This window comes from Apteryx mantelli, chromosome 9 (genome assembly GCF_036417845.1).
Source record: "Apteryx mantelli isolate bAptMan1 chromosome 9, bAptMan1.hap1, whole genome shotgun sequence".
NCBI lineage: Eukaryota > Metazoa > Chordata > Aves > Apterygiformes > Apterygidae > Apteryx > Apteryx mantelli.
This window is the reverse complement of record NC_089986.1, coordinates 5,610,122-5,624,660: the sequence shown is the minus strand read 5'-3', so window position 1 is coordinate 5,624,660 and position 14,539 is coordinate 5,610,122. Positions and strand designations below refer to the sequence as shown.

Here is a 14,539-nt window from a genome sequence, read left to right as displayed (position 1 = left end):
GGAACAATTATAGATGAGCAATATTTAAATGTAAAAGCAGCCATTGCTATTTGTTAAATTTACTTCAAATGATCAGACATCTACCAGTATTCCAGATGGACAAACTGATGGAAAGTGTTTATTCTTCAGCTTTTGACAGAATGTTTCACGGTTTTTTTATATTTTGCAATTTAAATGCTTAGAGTTTTCTGACTCAGCTATAAGAATCCATTTTGGGGTCCCAGGCTACCAAAGAGCACTTAAAGACACAGTTGGGAATACCAGAAATTACTTTTTTCCCCCTCTTTTCTATTCCCAACTCTTTTTTCATTGTCTATTCTTTTTCTCTTTCCTCTTGAGTTATTGCAAAAAAAACCCAACCCTAACTAAAATATCTTTCATAGTTATCAAGATTGTCCTTATCCTTCTGATAAGGTCACAAGATGGAGGTGCCTGTCTCCCTAATTCTTCTCTGAGGTGGAAATTAAGCGGGCAGTAATTCAGCTACAGATAATTGTGTTACAATTCCTGCAAACATTTTTATTTCCACATCTTAAGATGAGGTTTTGAAGTAGGGAAAGATAAAGATGGTTGCGGGGCTTTATGTCATACAGGTGTGCTTTCCCTGGATTACTGTAAGTTTTGAGTTCATGCTGAGTGAAACTTGTTGTATGTGTAATCAGAACCAGCCTACTTTTCTTCCTGTAAAATATCATTTATTTTCCTTATTCTTTTTCTATTGAAGTGCTCCTGAAAACACCTAAGAGTAAATCTGTGCAGTGGCATGTCATAATATTATGAGTCAAATGGAAATTTCTAAGACAAGAACTACTGCAAAAGTATCCTAAATCCCTCCAATGGACCCATTTCTTCTATTAAAAAATAAAAAGACTATGATGAAGTAGTCTCGGCAATAACTTCATCCTTTGGTACTATCTCGCTTTGCTCCTTGTCATTTCCTTAGAGGTGCACACTATGAGGTCCTTCGGTTTTTCATGGTACATAGCAGAAGCTTGGTGTATTGGTTTGAAGGGTAAGGAAAACAGTCCAAAGCGCAGAATTAGTGTGTTCACCCTCTCTGGCAAAAATACAAGGTTTCACAAGAACAAATTATGACCGAAGCCTCAAACCTTACAGACTAAATAAACGCTGAGGTCATTTTAATAAACACTTTCTTTCTCTTAGACAAATCCTTCAGTATTCCTTTTAGTCAGCTATTAACTCTTCTTTGGAAAGTGTTTAGAAGTTTCCATCAGACATGAAATCAAGATAAATCGCTGACACCAATGACTATTATATTACTTGGGTAAACAGTGGTGTCCTTGCAAAGTCACACACTGTCTCAGGACGCAGCCGTTCCAAAAGTCTGGCTGGCAAAGGTCAGGAAAGCTGCCAAGACTCAGAAGTTTGACTAAAATCCCCAGGGATGCCCGTGGATCAGGTTACAGTGATCCGAATATTACTCTAATCAGTAAAATAAAAGCTTCTTTTCATCAGTGGCTAATCATATGACTTCATTTGTCTCTAACTTCTTCCAGTTGCCTTGACAGATGAGAACACAATAAGATAAATAAGAAATGACAGTCTATCAAAGAAGGTTAACATAAGGTCATGGCCTTTTTTATTGGACTTCTGTAGCTTATTCAAGTGTAAAAACAGGGTTTTGTAGCCCTGGACTCAGCATGCTTTACAAATCTGGGCTTGTACTGGTAACTGAGTTTTAAAACTGGATTTAAGTTTGGAAAACACCATTTTCCCTTTTCATGATTTCAGGTAGAATTGTTTTGCGTTAATATAAAACACAAAATGAGAATATCTGTAGATCTCCTGTTGTATCACACAAGAAGTCAGTGTTAGCTCTGCTGAACAAAGACGGGGGTATGGCACAAAGAGGTTCATTTGCCTCAGTTACTCGGCAGACCAGAGACAAAAGCATGAAGCACACCTAGCATTTCTAAGCCGCAAAGCCTTTATTAAATGAATACTGCAAATTCTACAGATAGAGGCACAAGGCACTGGGCTTTCACACACACACACACGGAGTTCCCCTCCCTTACTCAGACCATGTTACAGCTTTCTTGAGCAAATTCAGCTCCTGATGTTAACAAGACCGCTCCCAAAAACTCTGTACTCCAGTACGGATCCATATGCTGTAGAATCAGGCCGACGGTCATATCCTACTAAATGTCAAATATTAATTTGTTGCATTATTTGTGCAGTGATTAAATCCAAATCCTTTCCCATTGAAATCAGAGGGTTTTGTCATTAGGAAACATGAAGAGTGAGAGGTAAGCATGAGTTTTATGTCAAAATCCAACTATTTGCAAAGAAACTTCTATGTCAGATAAGAAAACTTAAGTAGGTCTGTCCATGAACATGGGAGATAAAATGCTGCAGAACAACAGGTAGATAATTAGTTTTGAAAGGCTAATCAATTGAGCCCTCCGGCATTTCTGTACAGATGCACGTGCCTTCACCTTACTACAATCTGCTTCTTGATGTTAGTATCACTCATTGCAGAGAAGTAAGATAGTGAAGTAAGATATCACAACATATAATTCTGAATGATATATCCTGCCATAAGAGCCCACAATTGGTTAGAGAAGATCCGTACGGGACTGAGAAGGGTTACAGAGCCTGCAAACGTACCGTTTGATCCCCTGCCCCTATGGCTCTCTTAGCCAACAAGCAAACAACGGCAGGAAGCAAATGCTTAGTTAATGCTGATTGCCATGACGTGTTTTAAGCTTATATTGCCTATTTTTTGCTGTTGTCTTGTTTGTATTCATGTAGCCCCTTGTGCCTTGCAGACACCTTTGATACCCCAGAAGTTAGAGAGCCTGAGCATCCTCAACTCTTTCATCGTCCACTGTGAGATAAGGTGCTTGGACCGCCTAAAACTGCTCACAAAAAGAACAGCTATTATTGACAAAGTCAGTGGTGTATTTCATCATATAGTTGGATTCATTAATTTTTATCCACTTTCCGCTCCTCAGCATTGAAGAGCTCTGAACGACTAACAACAGTTTTAAAGAAATGTACGGTTATTTCTGACAATACCTTTCCTTTTTGTCAGAAGAATATTCTGTTTCTGAAAAACAATATCAAGCTTTGCACTAATAATGACCTACTGAATAAAATTCTGCGCCACTTCTGTGGTGGTTTTATAATATTATGCCTTATTTGTATCTTGGCTTATAAAAAACTGCACAGCAATTGATCTTTTCAGACACCGGTGAAATAAAACCCAACCATGAGATGGATAACAGAAGCAGAACAATAGTACCCAGCTATTCTACACTATACTTTAGACTAAAAGGTAATATAAAGCAGATTGCAGCTATAAGGAAAGAAAGAATGTAACTACCCAGAACGACTATAAGCTTTATTCTTCCAAAACGCCAGGGTAACCTCAATGATCATGTTTTACCCTCATCTGCAAAATGGCACCTTTGAGCAACACAGAACCATCGTGCAGGGGCAGCAATAAAATACCAGGTCACACGCTTACTTTTCCCTCAAATAGTGGTCAAGCACTAAGTCACTTACACTGTAAAATCTGATGGCTAGAGGTTGGTGGTCTCTTGTGCAAGTCCGTATAGCCATATGCTCATTGTTATTATTGACTTCACTAAGGTTCACTTGTAATTAGTGTCACTGCTACTTTTACAGTATTTTATGACTTGAATGGCAACCAGTTTTTTCAACATTTCCTTTTCTGTGTGAAGATTTCAAGCAGTGGTTTCAAAATGGCTAACAATATAGTCTTCTGTAATTCCTCGTTGGATAACACATGATATAAGAATCAAATTTCTTAAGCTCTGTTTGGGTTTTTAAGGAATGTCAAAATAATAGAATTTAAAGTATATTTTAAGAATAGAAGCAGAAGAAACACTAATTTAACTAACTTACTAACACAACTAATTTAACCAAAACAGCACTCACGCTAAACAATTTTGAATTAAGATGAGCAGGATCCTGGCTTTCAAAAACTGAAGTTTTTGAAAAACTTTTAAGCAAATCTGAAAACAGTAAGTATTCATCAACCTACAGTCCTATGAACTCATTCACAGGCATATTAACAAATAGTCACCAAAAGAGGTAACAGAAGAATGAGGTGAAGTAGCAGGAATCTGTGAATCACTCACAATATTTCTGGCTTCAGTTCTCAAAAGGCCAAAATGAAAGCATAGAAGACCATAATGAAAAGCTTCAATCAAAATAAAGTAACCATCTAGATCTTATTTACATTGTCAAGCTGGATAACAAATGAGAGCTTGCGGTGGAAAATAATTCTACAATCTTCTAGTGAATAAAGAGCGTAGCTGAATAAATTATAAAGTTACGATAAAGGATATAATCACATCTAAGAGATGCATTGCTTTGTATCAAACCTTAAAAAAGGAGTTAAAGGACAATGGTATAATGAAATCCTGGCAGAGAGGAATTTATGAGATACTATGCAACAGGAAAAGCCATAGAAGATGGCTTCTTATGAAAAGATGATAATACATTTAATAAAAATGTATGTAATACCTTTCATCTTGAGAGAATCAAAAAACTTCAACTATATACTTACTACAGTAATGAAATACAATTGAGGGTGCAATCTAGGCACACAGCCAGTGCCCAGGTCACATAGCAGAGAACATTCATTGCAAGTGTGAGGAAGAGCATTCAAGAAGAGGGAACTGCTTTGACCTGTAATACAGCATACCTTGGCCACATCTTTACACCTGATCTCATCTACGCTTTGCATCTCATGATGCAAAAACGTAGTGAATGCAGATCAACAGATCAGATAGGCTTGTTTACACCTGCTCTATGCTTATCAGATTGCCATTTAGAAATCTAATCATAGTTCACTTAATTGTTCTAACATAAGCTTATGCGATGCTTTAGCTTCAACACAAAGTCAGTCTTGAACCTGAGCTTTTGTGTAAGAACAAATATTACCCCATAATGGGACTTAGATTTCCCCTAGGAAGAAGGCAAATGGGTTTACAGAGCATGTGATTTTAAATCCCTTTTTATTCGGTTAATCTCTAGCTGTGGAATTGTGACTGAAATGCAAAAATGTATGTGTATTTTCTGACAAGAACAGTTTTGTTTTAGAGACAGATGAAATAGCTGCAAATATATAGACTTTCTTCAGGCTTTTAAACTGATGATGGAAGTTCCATAATCACGGCACAACCAATCCAGGTTAAGTGATACAAATTTTCAATAAAAACACTTTGAAGTGTTCTTGGAGTTACACCTTCATAATCCAGACATAAGAAGATCTATACTCTTGACAAATCTGAGTATATGCTCTTCAGCTGGCTCTAGATAAAAGGTAACATTTCCCTTTCCTTTCCAGTGTGTTCTCTGATTTCCTAATAGCAGTGAGACATAGTAAAAATTTTTTACCTCCACATGATTTTCCATCTTCCTCCAGTTTCTGGCCAGTTGGGCATTTGCAGTAGTAGCTGCCAACAGTATTACAGCACTGGTCATGACAGCCACCATTCTCAGTGGTACACTCGTTCACATCTGGTGGGAGAAAGTATCAGGCAGTCAATAAGGAGCAAGCACTGACCAGATTATCTGCTTATTTCATAACAACTGTGTACGATTTTGATCTTCCAGAGTGAGAAAGATACTGATAAATACAACTAAGGATCTATTCAGTCAATGACTGCAGCACTGACTCCCATCTATGCCACTATTCCCCACAACTCAACCAATGGACACGATTGTGCGATTTTTCCTCTTCCACTTCTGTGCAAAACAAGCTGCATTAGTCCACGCACCTTTCGGAGCAGGCTACGCCAAACACGCTAACTTTGCACTGAAGCAGGTCAGGAACAATTATTACACTGCCAATTCCAGCAGCTCACTTGCCAATTAGGTTGCTTCAACAGTCATGACCGAGATGAAGAACATCCGGAAGACGGTAGCATCTTAAATCAATGAAAGCCCTCCTTTCCTTAGGATATGTGTGTGCTAATATCCACATACCTTATATACTTACCTGTTCAAATTTGTGTTTTCCTGCATGGTTTTGGATAGGAAAAATAGATATTTACACATTATAAATGAAGAACATTAAAGAACCATATAAATAAATATATAAATAAATGACTAGTCAATGGTTGAGAAAAATGTAGTGAAGAACAGCTTTTTTAACCCATGTACTTATATATTCTGCATGAGAATTTCTGAAGTAGTATGACAGAAATCTTCAGGTCAGTACTGTTCTGTTGAATGGGATCACAGACAACAGATGGTATCAGAGTATTTCCAAACTAGAAAATTTGTCAAATGGAATAGCAGACTTAAAAACAGCAAGTATTTGCTGTATTGATTTAATGCATTTCAGAACTCTTGTGTAACGCTTTCTTGCTCGTATTGCTCTCTCTGAAGTGTTAATATTGTCATGGAGATGCATAATTCATTCAGTTCAGGGGAAGGAGTTACAGCAATGAATCTGCGCAAGAATAATGGGTTGTGGGTATCTTTCTCGACTTGCAGACAGAAGTCTTGAACTAGCTTGTTGGCACAGTAGCGCCACTCAGCACGAGGTTCAGCGGAAAGCCAGGGCCAAGGGGACATAGCGCACGCTCCAAAGCTGGCACCAGGACGCGGGCGACAGCTCTCGCGTCTGCGACGCCTTTGGCATGGGTACAGATCACGTATTCCGTTCAGGTTAGAGAAGTGGGAGAAGGTAAGCAATAAAAGATAAGGATAACTAGAATCACAGTCAATAGCTTCATCTAAGAAGCATTCCGCATTTCCACTGGGAAGTATGCCTTTTTGCAAAGTTTCTAATTAGACGCTAGTCAAAAGAAAAAAAGTGCTGTAAAGACAAATCAAAAAAAAAAAATCACATATATACAGGAAAGATGAGAACCCTTCAGCTGCAATCCTTAGCCTTCACAGGCTGAGATTTACCTGGGTTTGTTAGTTCGTTGATGAGACTGAGCTCAGTTTCACTAGCTTATTAATGATTCTGGCTAAAAACCAAAGAGGTTAAAGAAACTGGGGCAGGGGGCAGACTATTAAAAGGCTGAAAGGAAGATGTACGAAATGTCAACATTTGCCAAAGTGAAGCTGAAGAGGTGCAAAGTCACTAAAATCATTTCATTTCTCTGCAGCTCTAAATTCAGTGTCATGACCCACACAGTAAAACTTTCTCTGCCTTCAGTATTATTGAAAAAACACACGTAAGTTATAAAGAAAAAACAATTATCTCAGAGCTGTACGCTAAACCATATATCCTAACTCTCATGAAGTCAGCAAGATTTTTCTCTTGATTTCATGGGAACCCAGTTCGGACAGAAACCTTCCTGAAGGAAACGCACCCACGCGCCACCCAGAACACCAGGAGCAGCAGAGCAGAGACAGACGTTGGTCTCCGTCTCGGCAGAGGCTGGGCAACACGTGACCAGCGGCAGATTTTAGTCGTGGTCCTCAGGGTAGGAGAAGGCGACACTGCAGCGTTGGGCATCACACACACGATGGACAAAACAGCCCTGCTCCAGATGATTTACTGCCTCTAACTAGCAGATGTCCTCACAGCCTGGTGGCAACGAACTGCAACGAGCCACGCAACAACCTTGCTCCACACCTCCAACTTCTGTTGGTACTTGCACTATCGGCAACTAATAAAATCTCTTTTTAAAAAACAAAATTTTGGGGGAACTACTTTTTTTTTCTAGACGATGTTTAGCATATACAATACTAGTTGACCTCCTAGCATAAAATATTGACTGGATGATGTGGCCCAATTTATTAAAACTCGTCTCTGTACTTTGAACCAAAACATTAAAAGGAAGTGTTTCTAGCTGAGAAGCTAATCATTATGCTCTTGATTTCACTAGTGTAGAATATATTTGGAAGTCTATAGTGCTACTGCATACTAATGTAGATCATGTTTTTGCTTTTGATTGCAGTGTGTTTATATTAGCAATCAGAAATCTGTTCATTTCTTGTTCAGAATAAAAAGCTGTGGCCTCCGTATGTGTTATGCCACAATAAAAGTATTTGTGCTACATGACTAATAACTTCTTCTTCCATCTCTTTCTCTCATTTCTTATGCTGTGTCCATGATTTCCTTGTCTCTGCCTTAATATATGCTTTCATGCCATGCTTTTTGCTTCCCCTTACACCAGAAATCCACTGCTTATTCTATTCTATGCAGAAAACTTGGCTTTTCATCCACGCTTCTCATTAAAACAAATATTTCATTTAAAACTGATCATCAGGACTCAGCAATTAAATGATAATTAGCTTCACGTAGGAAAGCAAAATAAGCTTTTTGATATAGTCTTATCCCTATCACACAGCATTTGAAGACATACACTCCTTAGGTATAAACTGTAATAATTCTAACCTCAGTGATAGGCAAATTTGCTCCCTAAGCACCTGCAACCTTAGGTGTGCTATCAGTCCCTTTAGAAGGGTTTCTCCATCGTCTGTGCCATGCCAATTTGTTTTCTAAATTCCAGTAATAAAGCTCAGAAGTTACCTCAGTCAAAGGAGCACAAAAATAAATGATCTGAATGTGAACCAAAAATGAGTTTGTTCTACGTTTGTAAAAACACAATCCGTATAGCACTTATAGCCTGCAATCACCTGTTCTACATTCTTAAAACACACAAAGTATTCAGAATTTTAAAATCTGATTACAATTTTGCCACTGTAATAAAAAACAAACCAGGAAAAACAATTCTGCCAAATGATAAATTTCAGCCTGCTTTCCATATTCAATGTCATTCAAGGTTGCAAATAAATTTGCCTCTTGGATAGCAAGAAAAATGACAGAAAATTTCTGACATACAACAAGTCTGCCAGGTTAGGCCTGACAAAAGTTCAATGTTATCAAGACCATCAATCTATCTGTAATGACATGCTGTAGGCGCTTCAAAAAATAAATGTGATTTTTGCTACTGCAGTATTTCACATTTATTTATAGAGCCAGTGCTGCAACACAGAAACATTATCCATGGGACATGCTCCACGTGAGCTTTCAATCCTGCCATACTAAGTCTGGAAAAAGACTCTTTCAATAGACAAAAAACCTTTCTTCATCAATGATAGTTTCTATATTAACTGTATACATGATCTGTCTATTATACATGTGGAAGAAAACAGTATATTTAAAATCTACTAGCACTCAAAAATGTGGATTGCAGGCACGTGCCTATATGTCCTACATTCCCTACACACACGATTTTATAGGACTGCACCACGCACAATAAAGGTATTCATTTATTAAAAACCTCATCAAATACTTTATACCTTCAGAGTAGGGGAGCATGTCTTTTTTTCATTAAATGGATCACCTCTGCTCAATTAAACATGTCCAGGAGCTACAGGATGAATAGAGAAAGACCGATTCCATCCCCCTTTCTTCTGCATTCTTGTTTAATGCCACTCACACCTTGTTTGAAAATATCACACAGCAGAGCAAGGCAGCGAACACCCCAGGCCTTCAGGAAAAAAGAATCTCTTTATTGAGTTTTTTTGTAAGACTAGGCCATTTCAGATTTCCTACAAGTGAACATTTTATATAAAAGCAGACGCTGGACAAAATGTCTTTCCCTGATGATTCCAATCTTAAATCTAACAGGAGCAACCTGCACTATTACTAACTAGCTCTCAAACCTAGCAAGCAGAATAAGAAGAAAAAAAGAAGAAAAAAGAAAAAAGAAAAAAAGATCAATATTCTGCTAAGAAGCAGCAACACGTTAGGCTGGAAGTCTCCTCTCCGCACCTCTGAGCCGAGCAATCGGCGAGGGCTGCAGCCGCGCAGCTCTTCCGCACGGCGCTGAGCGCGGCGTCTCTGAAACCAGCCCGGGACGCAGCGACCCTGCGACGGGAGGCCGCTGTACTGCGGCGGGAAGCAGTCCGCCGAATTACCAGTTCATTCGGGCAACAATTTGTGTTTGTATCTACGGGACACGGCAGCCACCCCATTGCCTACAGGTTAAGGTATTTTTCGAGCACGACATTTTGCTAGTATAACAAGTTTGTGCAATACGAAACAGTATAAATTAATATGAACATTAACATAAATTAATATGAATACCCATTCCTATTTAAGATAACAAAGAGGATCTCATAACTGCAGTCCACTATTTAAAACATATTTTCCGAGGTTGCTGTATTTATCAGCCATGCGTGAGCAACAACTTTATTTATTCATTTTTAACCCAGCCACATGGCTAAAGCTGCCCCCTCGGTGCCACCCCTCGGGGCTGACCCGTGCTCTGAGCCACCAGCAGCCGACTTCGGTGCACGTCACAGCTTACGGGACTTGCAATACATCACTCAGGTGGCATAAGAGCTGTAAAAATCATTCGCATTCTTATTGCAATACCACATGAGCACAGCTCGCCCCATGGAAAGCGGGGGTTATTCTGATCTGTTTCAAAGCATTAGTCTAGCACACAGTTCTAGTGCGATTTCAATGGCAATTTAGACACGTAAATTCCTAACTCTGAGAGCATAACTCAAATGCTTTCAGCTACAAAACCCTACACTCGTGCTGCTTTGAATCAGACTCTAAACATGATTTTTAGTGTGCAACTTAAACCCCCTATATGTGTACCTCAGACAACACACACGAGTGCCTGGCACATGTACAATGGCATATGCATACGTATATGTAGCTATATCACATTTCGCATCTATAGGAAGTGTTACAGGCAAGTGTCTGCAACTCGTAACACACGCTTGCCCGCTTCACCCTCACTCTGCCCAGTAATCAGAGCCTTTTAACACTACAGAAAACTACAGAATTTTAACTTATTAAAAACACATACAGCTTTGTCTTCTGGCACCTGGGAGAACTCAGTGAACAAGCTTCAAGCCGAAAACGCTCCCAGAACATTTGTCAGATTAACATTCGTCAGCTTATGCGACACCTGAAGAATCGGCGACGGCGAGGGGAAGCGGGTTTTTTACTTCGGAAGCACAGGGGATAGCTCTGGAAACAGAGCCACAACCACCACCACCACCGCATCAGCTCGCCTGACCAGCGGGTCACGGCAGCGCTGCCCCGGCCAAACCTTTCAAAGCAGCGGTCAGCAGCAGGGCCATGGGGAAAGGCGTAACACCACCAGGGTATCGGTCCTACCCCGGCACGCTGCGGCTCCATCGCTTCTTAAGGCATAAACACCGGCTTTAAAGCATCAGCTCGATGGGCTCATTCCATGAATTTGTCTGCTCCCTCTTGCCTCTATACAAACTTTCGGCATCCAGAACATGCCGTGACAGTGAGTTCACAAATAATATCAGACCCAATCAGGCCCAATAAGCAGAGATTTTAGAACTGGACTTTCATATTCCCTTTTATAGATAATATATAAATAATTTGATCAATTTTTTAGCAGTGCTAAACATCCAGTGAATAGGAAGCTCCTTAACTTGCTTAAGGTTTTAGGCGCCGTTTTTTTAAAACTATGGCCCAGATGGTCTGGAACAAAAACCATATGTCTGAATAAATCCTGAAACTTGAGAAAGTTGATTCGAACTCTGTGTCATACCAGTGACTGGCCTATAAGGTAGCTGATGCCAATACCTATGCATATAATCATAGTAACGTTATACATAACTAGTCGAACTAGACAGGCTGATGAACACAGTGCCCACGGCCCAGACAATACATCTGCTTTCTTCTTCTTCGTTTTGTGCAAGAGCTATATAACAGTCGTCTTTTAACAGCAATTGTCTCTAAAACGTAAATCACATCCATCACTTCCAGCGCTAACCATAAATTATCGGCCTGAATAGAAAACAAAGCTGCTCATTCTGATAGCCAAGCGCAGGCCTATACGTGTATTGATTAAGCACTCTTAACGCTTTATTAGGTTTTCTTCCTCCACAAAGTCAATAACAGGATGAATATTTCTTCTTGTGCTGTTATGAAGTATCGTAAATCTGAGCTGTTATTAACAAGCCCCTGATTAGCGGAGCGGACTTATCTGAGAGTCTGGCACAGACTCGTCCCAAGCGAACTTCCAGCAAACGCCCGTCGCAGCCGCCGTCTCCCCTGGCAGCTGCAGAATCTGTGCTTTCCCAAATTAGCCCTTTTTTTTTGTTTTCTTCCTAATAAATTACTACTGCATATACTTCTCTTAACCCACACATCACATTTACATATGTGGGGAACATCAGTCACCCAATTCTACAAATTGAACCTTTAAAATGGTCAGCTGTCTTCTGATACTGGAGCATTAAAAAATTCTGTGTCATGAAACCTAGATGCAAAAACAAAACCAAACAAAACCCCTAGTTATAAACATACTTCACCAGTATTCATTTTTCCCTCATTAAAATCATAGGCTGAAGATAAGGATTCACCAGATCCACCAATGCACTGGCACTCATCAAGAACAACTCCTTTAAAGTCAGAATAAAAACCCTGTAGAGGGAAAAACCTGGCTCAAAATTTAAATAAGTTCAACAAGAAGCTCTGAAAAAAGAAGATGCTGGCAAGAATTATGCTAGACTAGACCTGGGGTTCGTCTGGTGAAATACCAGAAAATATTTAGCGCCACGTTGTAGTACACATCGCAGAGACGACCTGCGCCATCACAAGCTCTCCTCCGGCTCCCTGGTAACTAAAGACTAGGTTAAATTCTGAAACACAGTGTTTAACGCTCCTTTCAAACTCTGTATTACTGATTACAGCACTCCTGCACAACCACACACACAGCTGCTCGCTCTTTCTTTTTTTTGTTTTTTCCTTTTTTTGTTCTTGAGCTTCACTGACGTTTTGCAACAACGATTTCCAAAACCAAACTGCTGTGTGAAAAAATACCAGCTTTGATTTTTTTTATCGCTCTAAAATAATCGGTAGAGCAGGGACAACTGCTTCCTAAGTGTTAAAAACAGGACTTAAATCATGTACAAAGTTTTCCTTCCTACACCAATAGGAATAAGTTAAATGAGAGGAAAAAAAGTATCACAGTACAATAAAATCCTACAATAGTATTCATTTTTAAAACACATTTTCGCAGACAAGGTATGAATAATGCAACCAAACGTCCCAGACAGCTGAATAAAGCAACGGCAGCCTAACAGACGCTAATTGGCCGTGATTGGAGATGATTGTGGAGTACGGCTAGAACTGTGATTACAAACAGAGCTGATGCCTCCAGCCCAAACCTCAAGTACCGTCGCTGCAATTAGAGATATTTTATCAAATTAGACAAGTGTTTGCCTTTGCCTGCTATGATGCTTACGAGCACAACATAAAAGAAAACATCATTTGCTATAAAGCATCTTTCCTTACAACAGGGCTCTGCTGAGACGGATTTTTTTTTTCCTCTTACACTTTCTGTGCCACAAAATGGAGCCTTTTTAGAAAGGGTTCAGGACTTAGCAGTGACATCCTTAAAAGCCTCTGCTTTTGTCTAAAAACACGTTTGCCCAGAAAATGCATTCTCTTTGAGGTACACCTAACTTCCATTCCCAAGAAACGGTGGCTATACCCTCACGCTCCGGAGAAAGGACTCCCATCCTTGTCTGCCAGTCTGGTTTCACCGCCCGAGCTCTCACCCATCTTGGGGGCCAAGCGCGAGCTCGGGGAGGCACAGCAGCGGCGTCGGAGGAGCCCGGCACGGAAGCGAAGGCGGCAGCTCTCGCGTTCTGCGCAGCCTGTAGCGTTCACAGATTTAAGACGTCCCCTGCTATGAGGGGCACTGCAATAGTCCGACACGGAAATAACGAAAGGAGGGATAAAGGTAGCGCTGCACGTCGCTGATGCTTTTCGGGTTCACCTGGGTAACAGCAAAATGAACCATTTCAGACAGAAATAAATACGCTTGCTCCCAGGCAAAAAGCCGTAACGATAGGGGAGATTTTACCTATCTGGCGACGGCATACTTTGGTATTGGTGTGCAATGGTTACGGTTCTGCGATGTTTCAAAGGTCTACGATACCGCTACTTAAAAGCCACCCGCAGCAGCGAGCGCGCGGGTCCAGGCAGCCCAGCGAGGACGAGCGGCGCGAGCGGCACCCAGCAGGTAGGGAAACGGCGAGCGGGGCCCTGAGAGAAGAACCGCGTATTTGGGAACTGACTCCCAAACCTTTACGTAAAGGAAAAGCAAACCTTGATCTTAGCTGCTAGTTCCGGAGGAGGTGACAAAGAAAACCACTGATATAAGTGTAGAATAAAGCAGGTGTTTATTCTAGCTTTTTCTGAGCACAGAATAAAGGGAGAGAAAGAGGCACAGAACTGAGCAGTCTAAGTATGTGAATTGCTCCTTTTCTCCAGTCCTGTAGAATGTCCGAAACCCAGGAATGTCTTCACTCCGCAGCAATGCTATGGAAAAGGAAAACTAAGGATCCCGCAGCAGATTTTGGTACTTTCGTTCATGTTGGCGCAGACCGTTGCCTGGCACAAAATACTACTCAGTGTCATGTCCACACTGTGACTTGTAAAAGCCATTAATCCAGCTGCCTTTGCGCCCATGCAGAATACGAGCACTCACAATATTTAGTAATCAGGCTTGGTTGGGGACAGTAAGTTCCTCCTTGCTGGCCACGAGGAACATTGGACGGGAAC

The 14,539-nt window shown here is 40.4% G+C and overlaps 1 protein-coding gene across 1 annotated transcript in view; it reads right to left on the bottom strand.

Annotated features, from left to right (window-relative positions):
• The window catches only part of LOC106500349 (multiple epidermal growth factor-like domains protein 6), a 214,467-nt gene that overhangs the window by 89,693 nt on the left and 110,235 nt on the right, over positions 1-14,539 (bottom strand). The window contains exon 5 of the mRNA XM_067301588.1: positions 5,392-5,514. Coding sequence (XP_067157689.1) covers positions 5,392-5,514 — 123 coding nt within the window. The remainder of the gene's footprint in view (positions 1-5,391; positions 5,515-14,539) is intronic.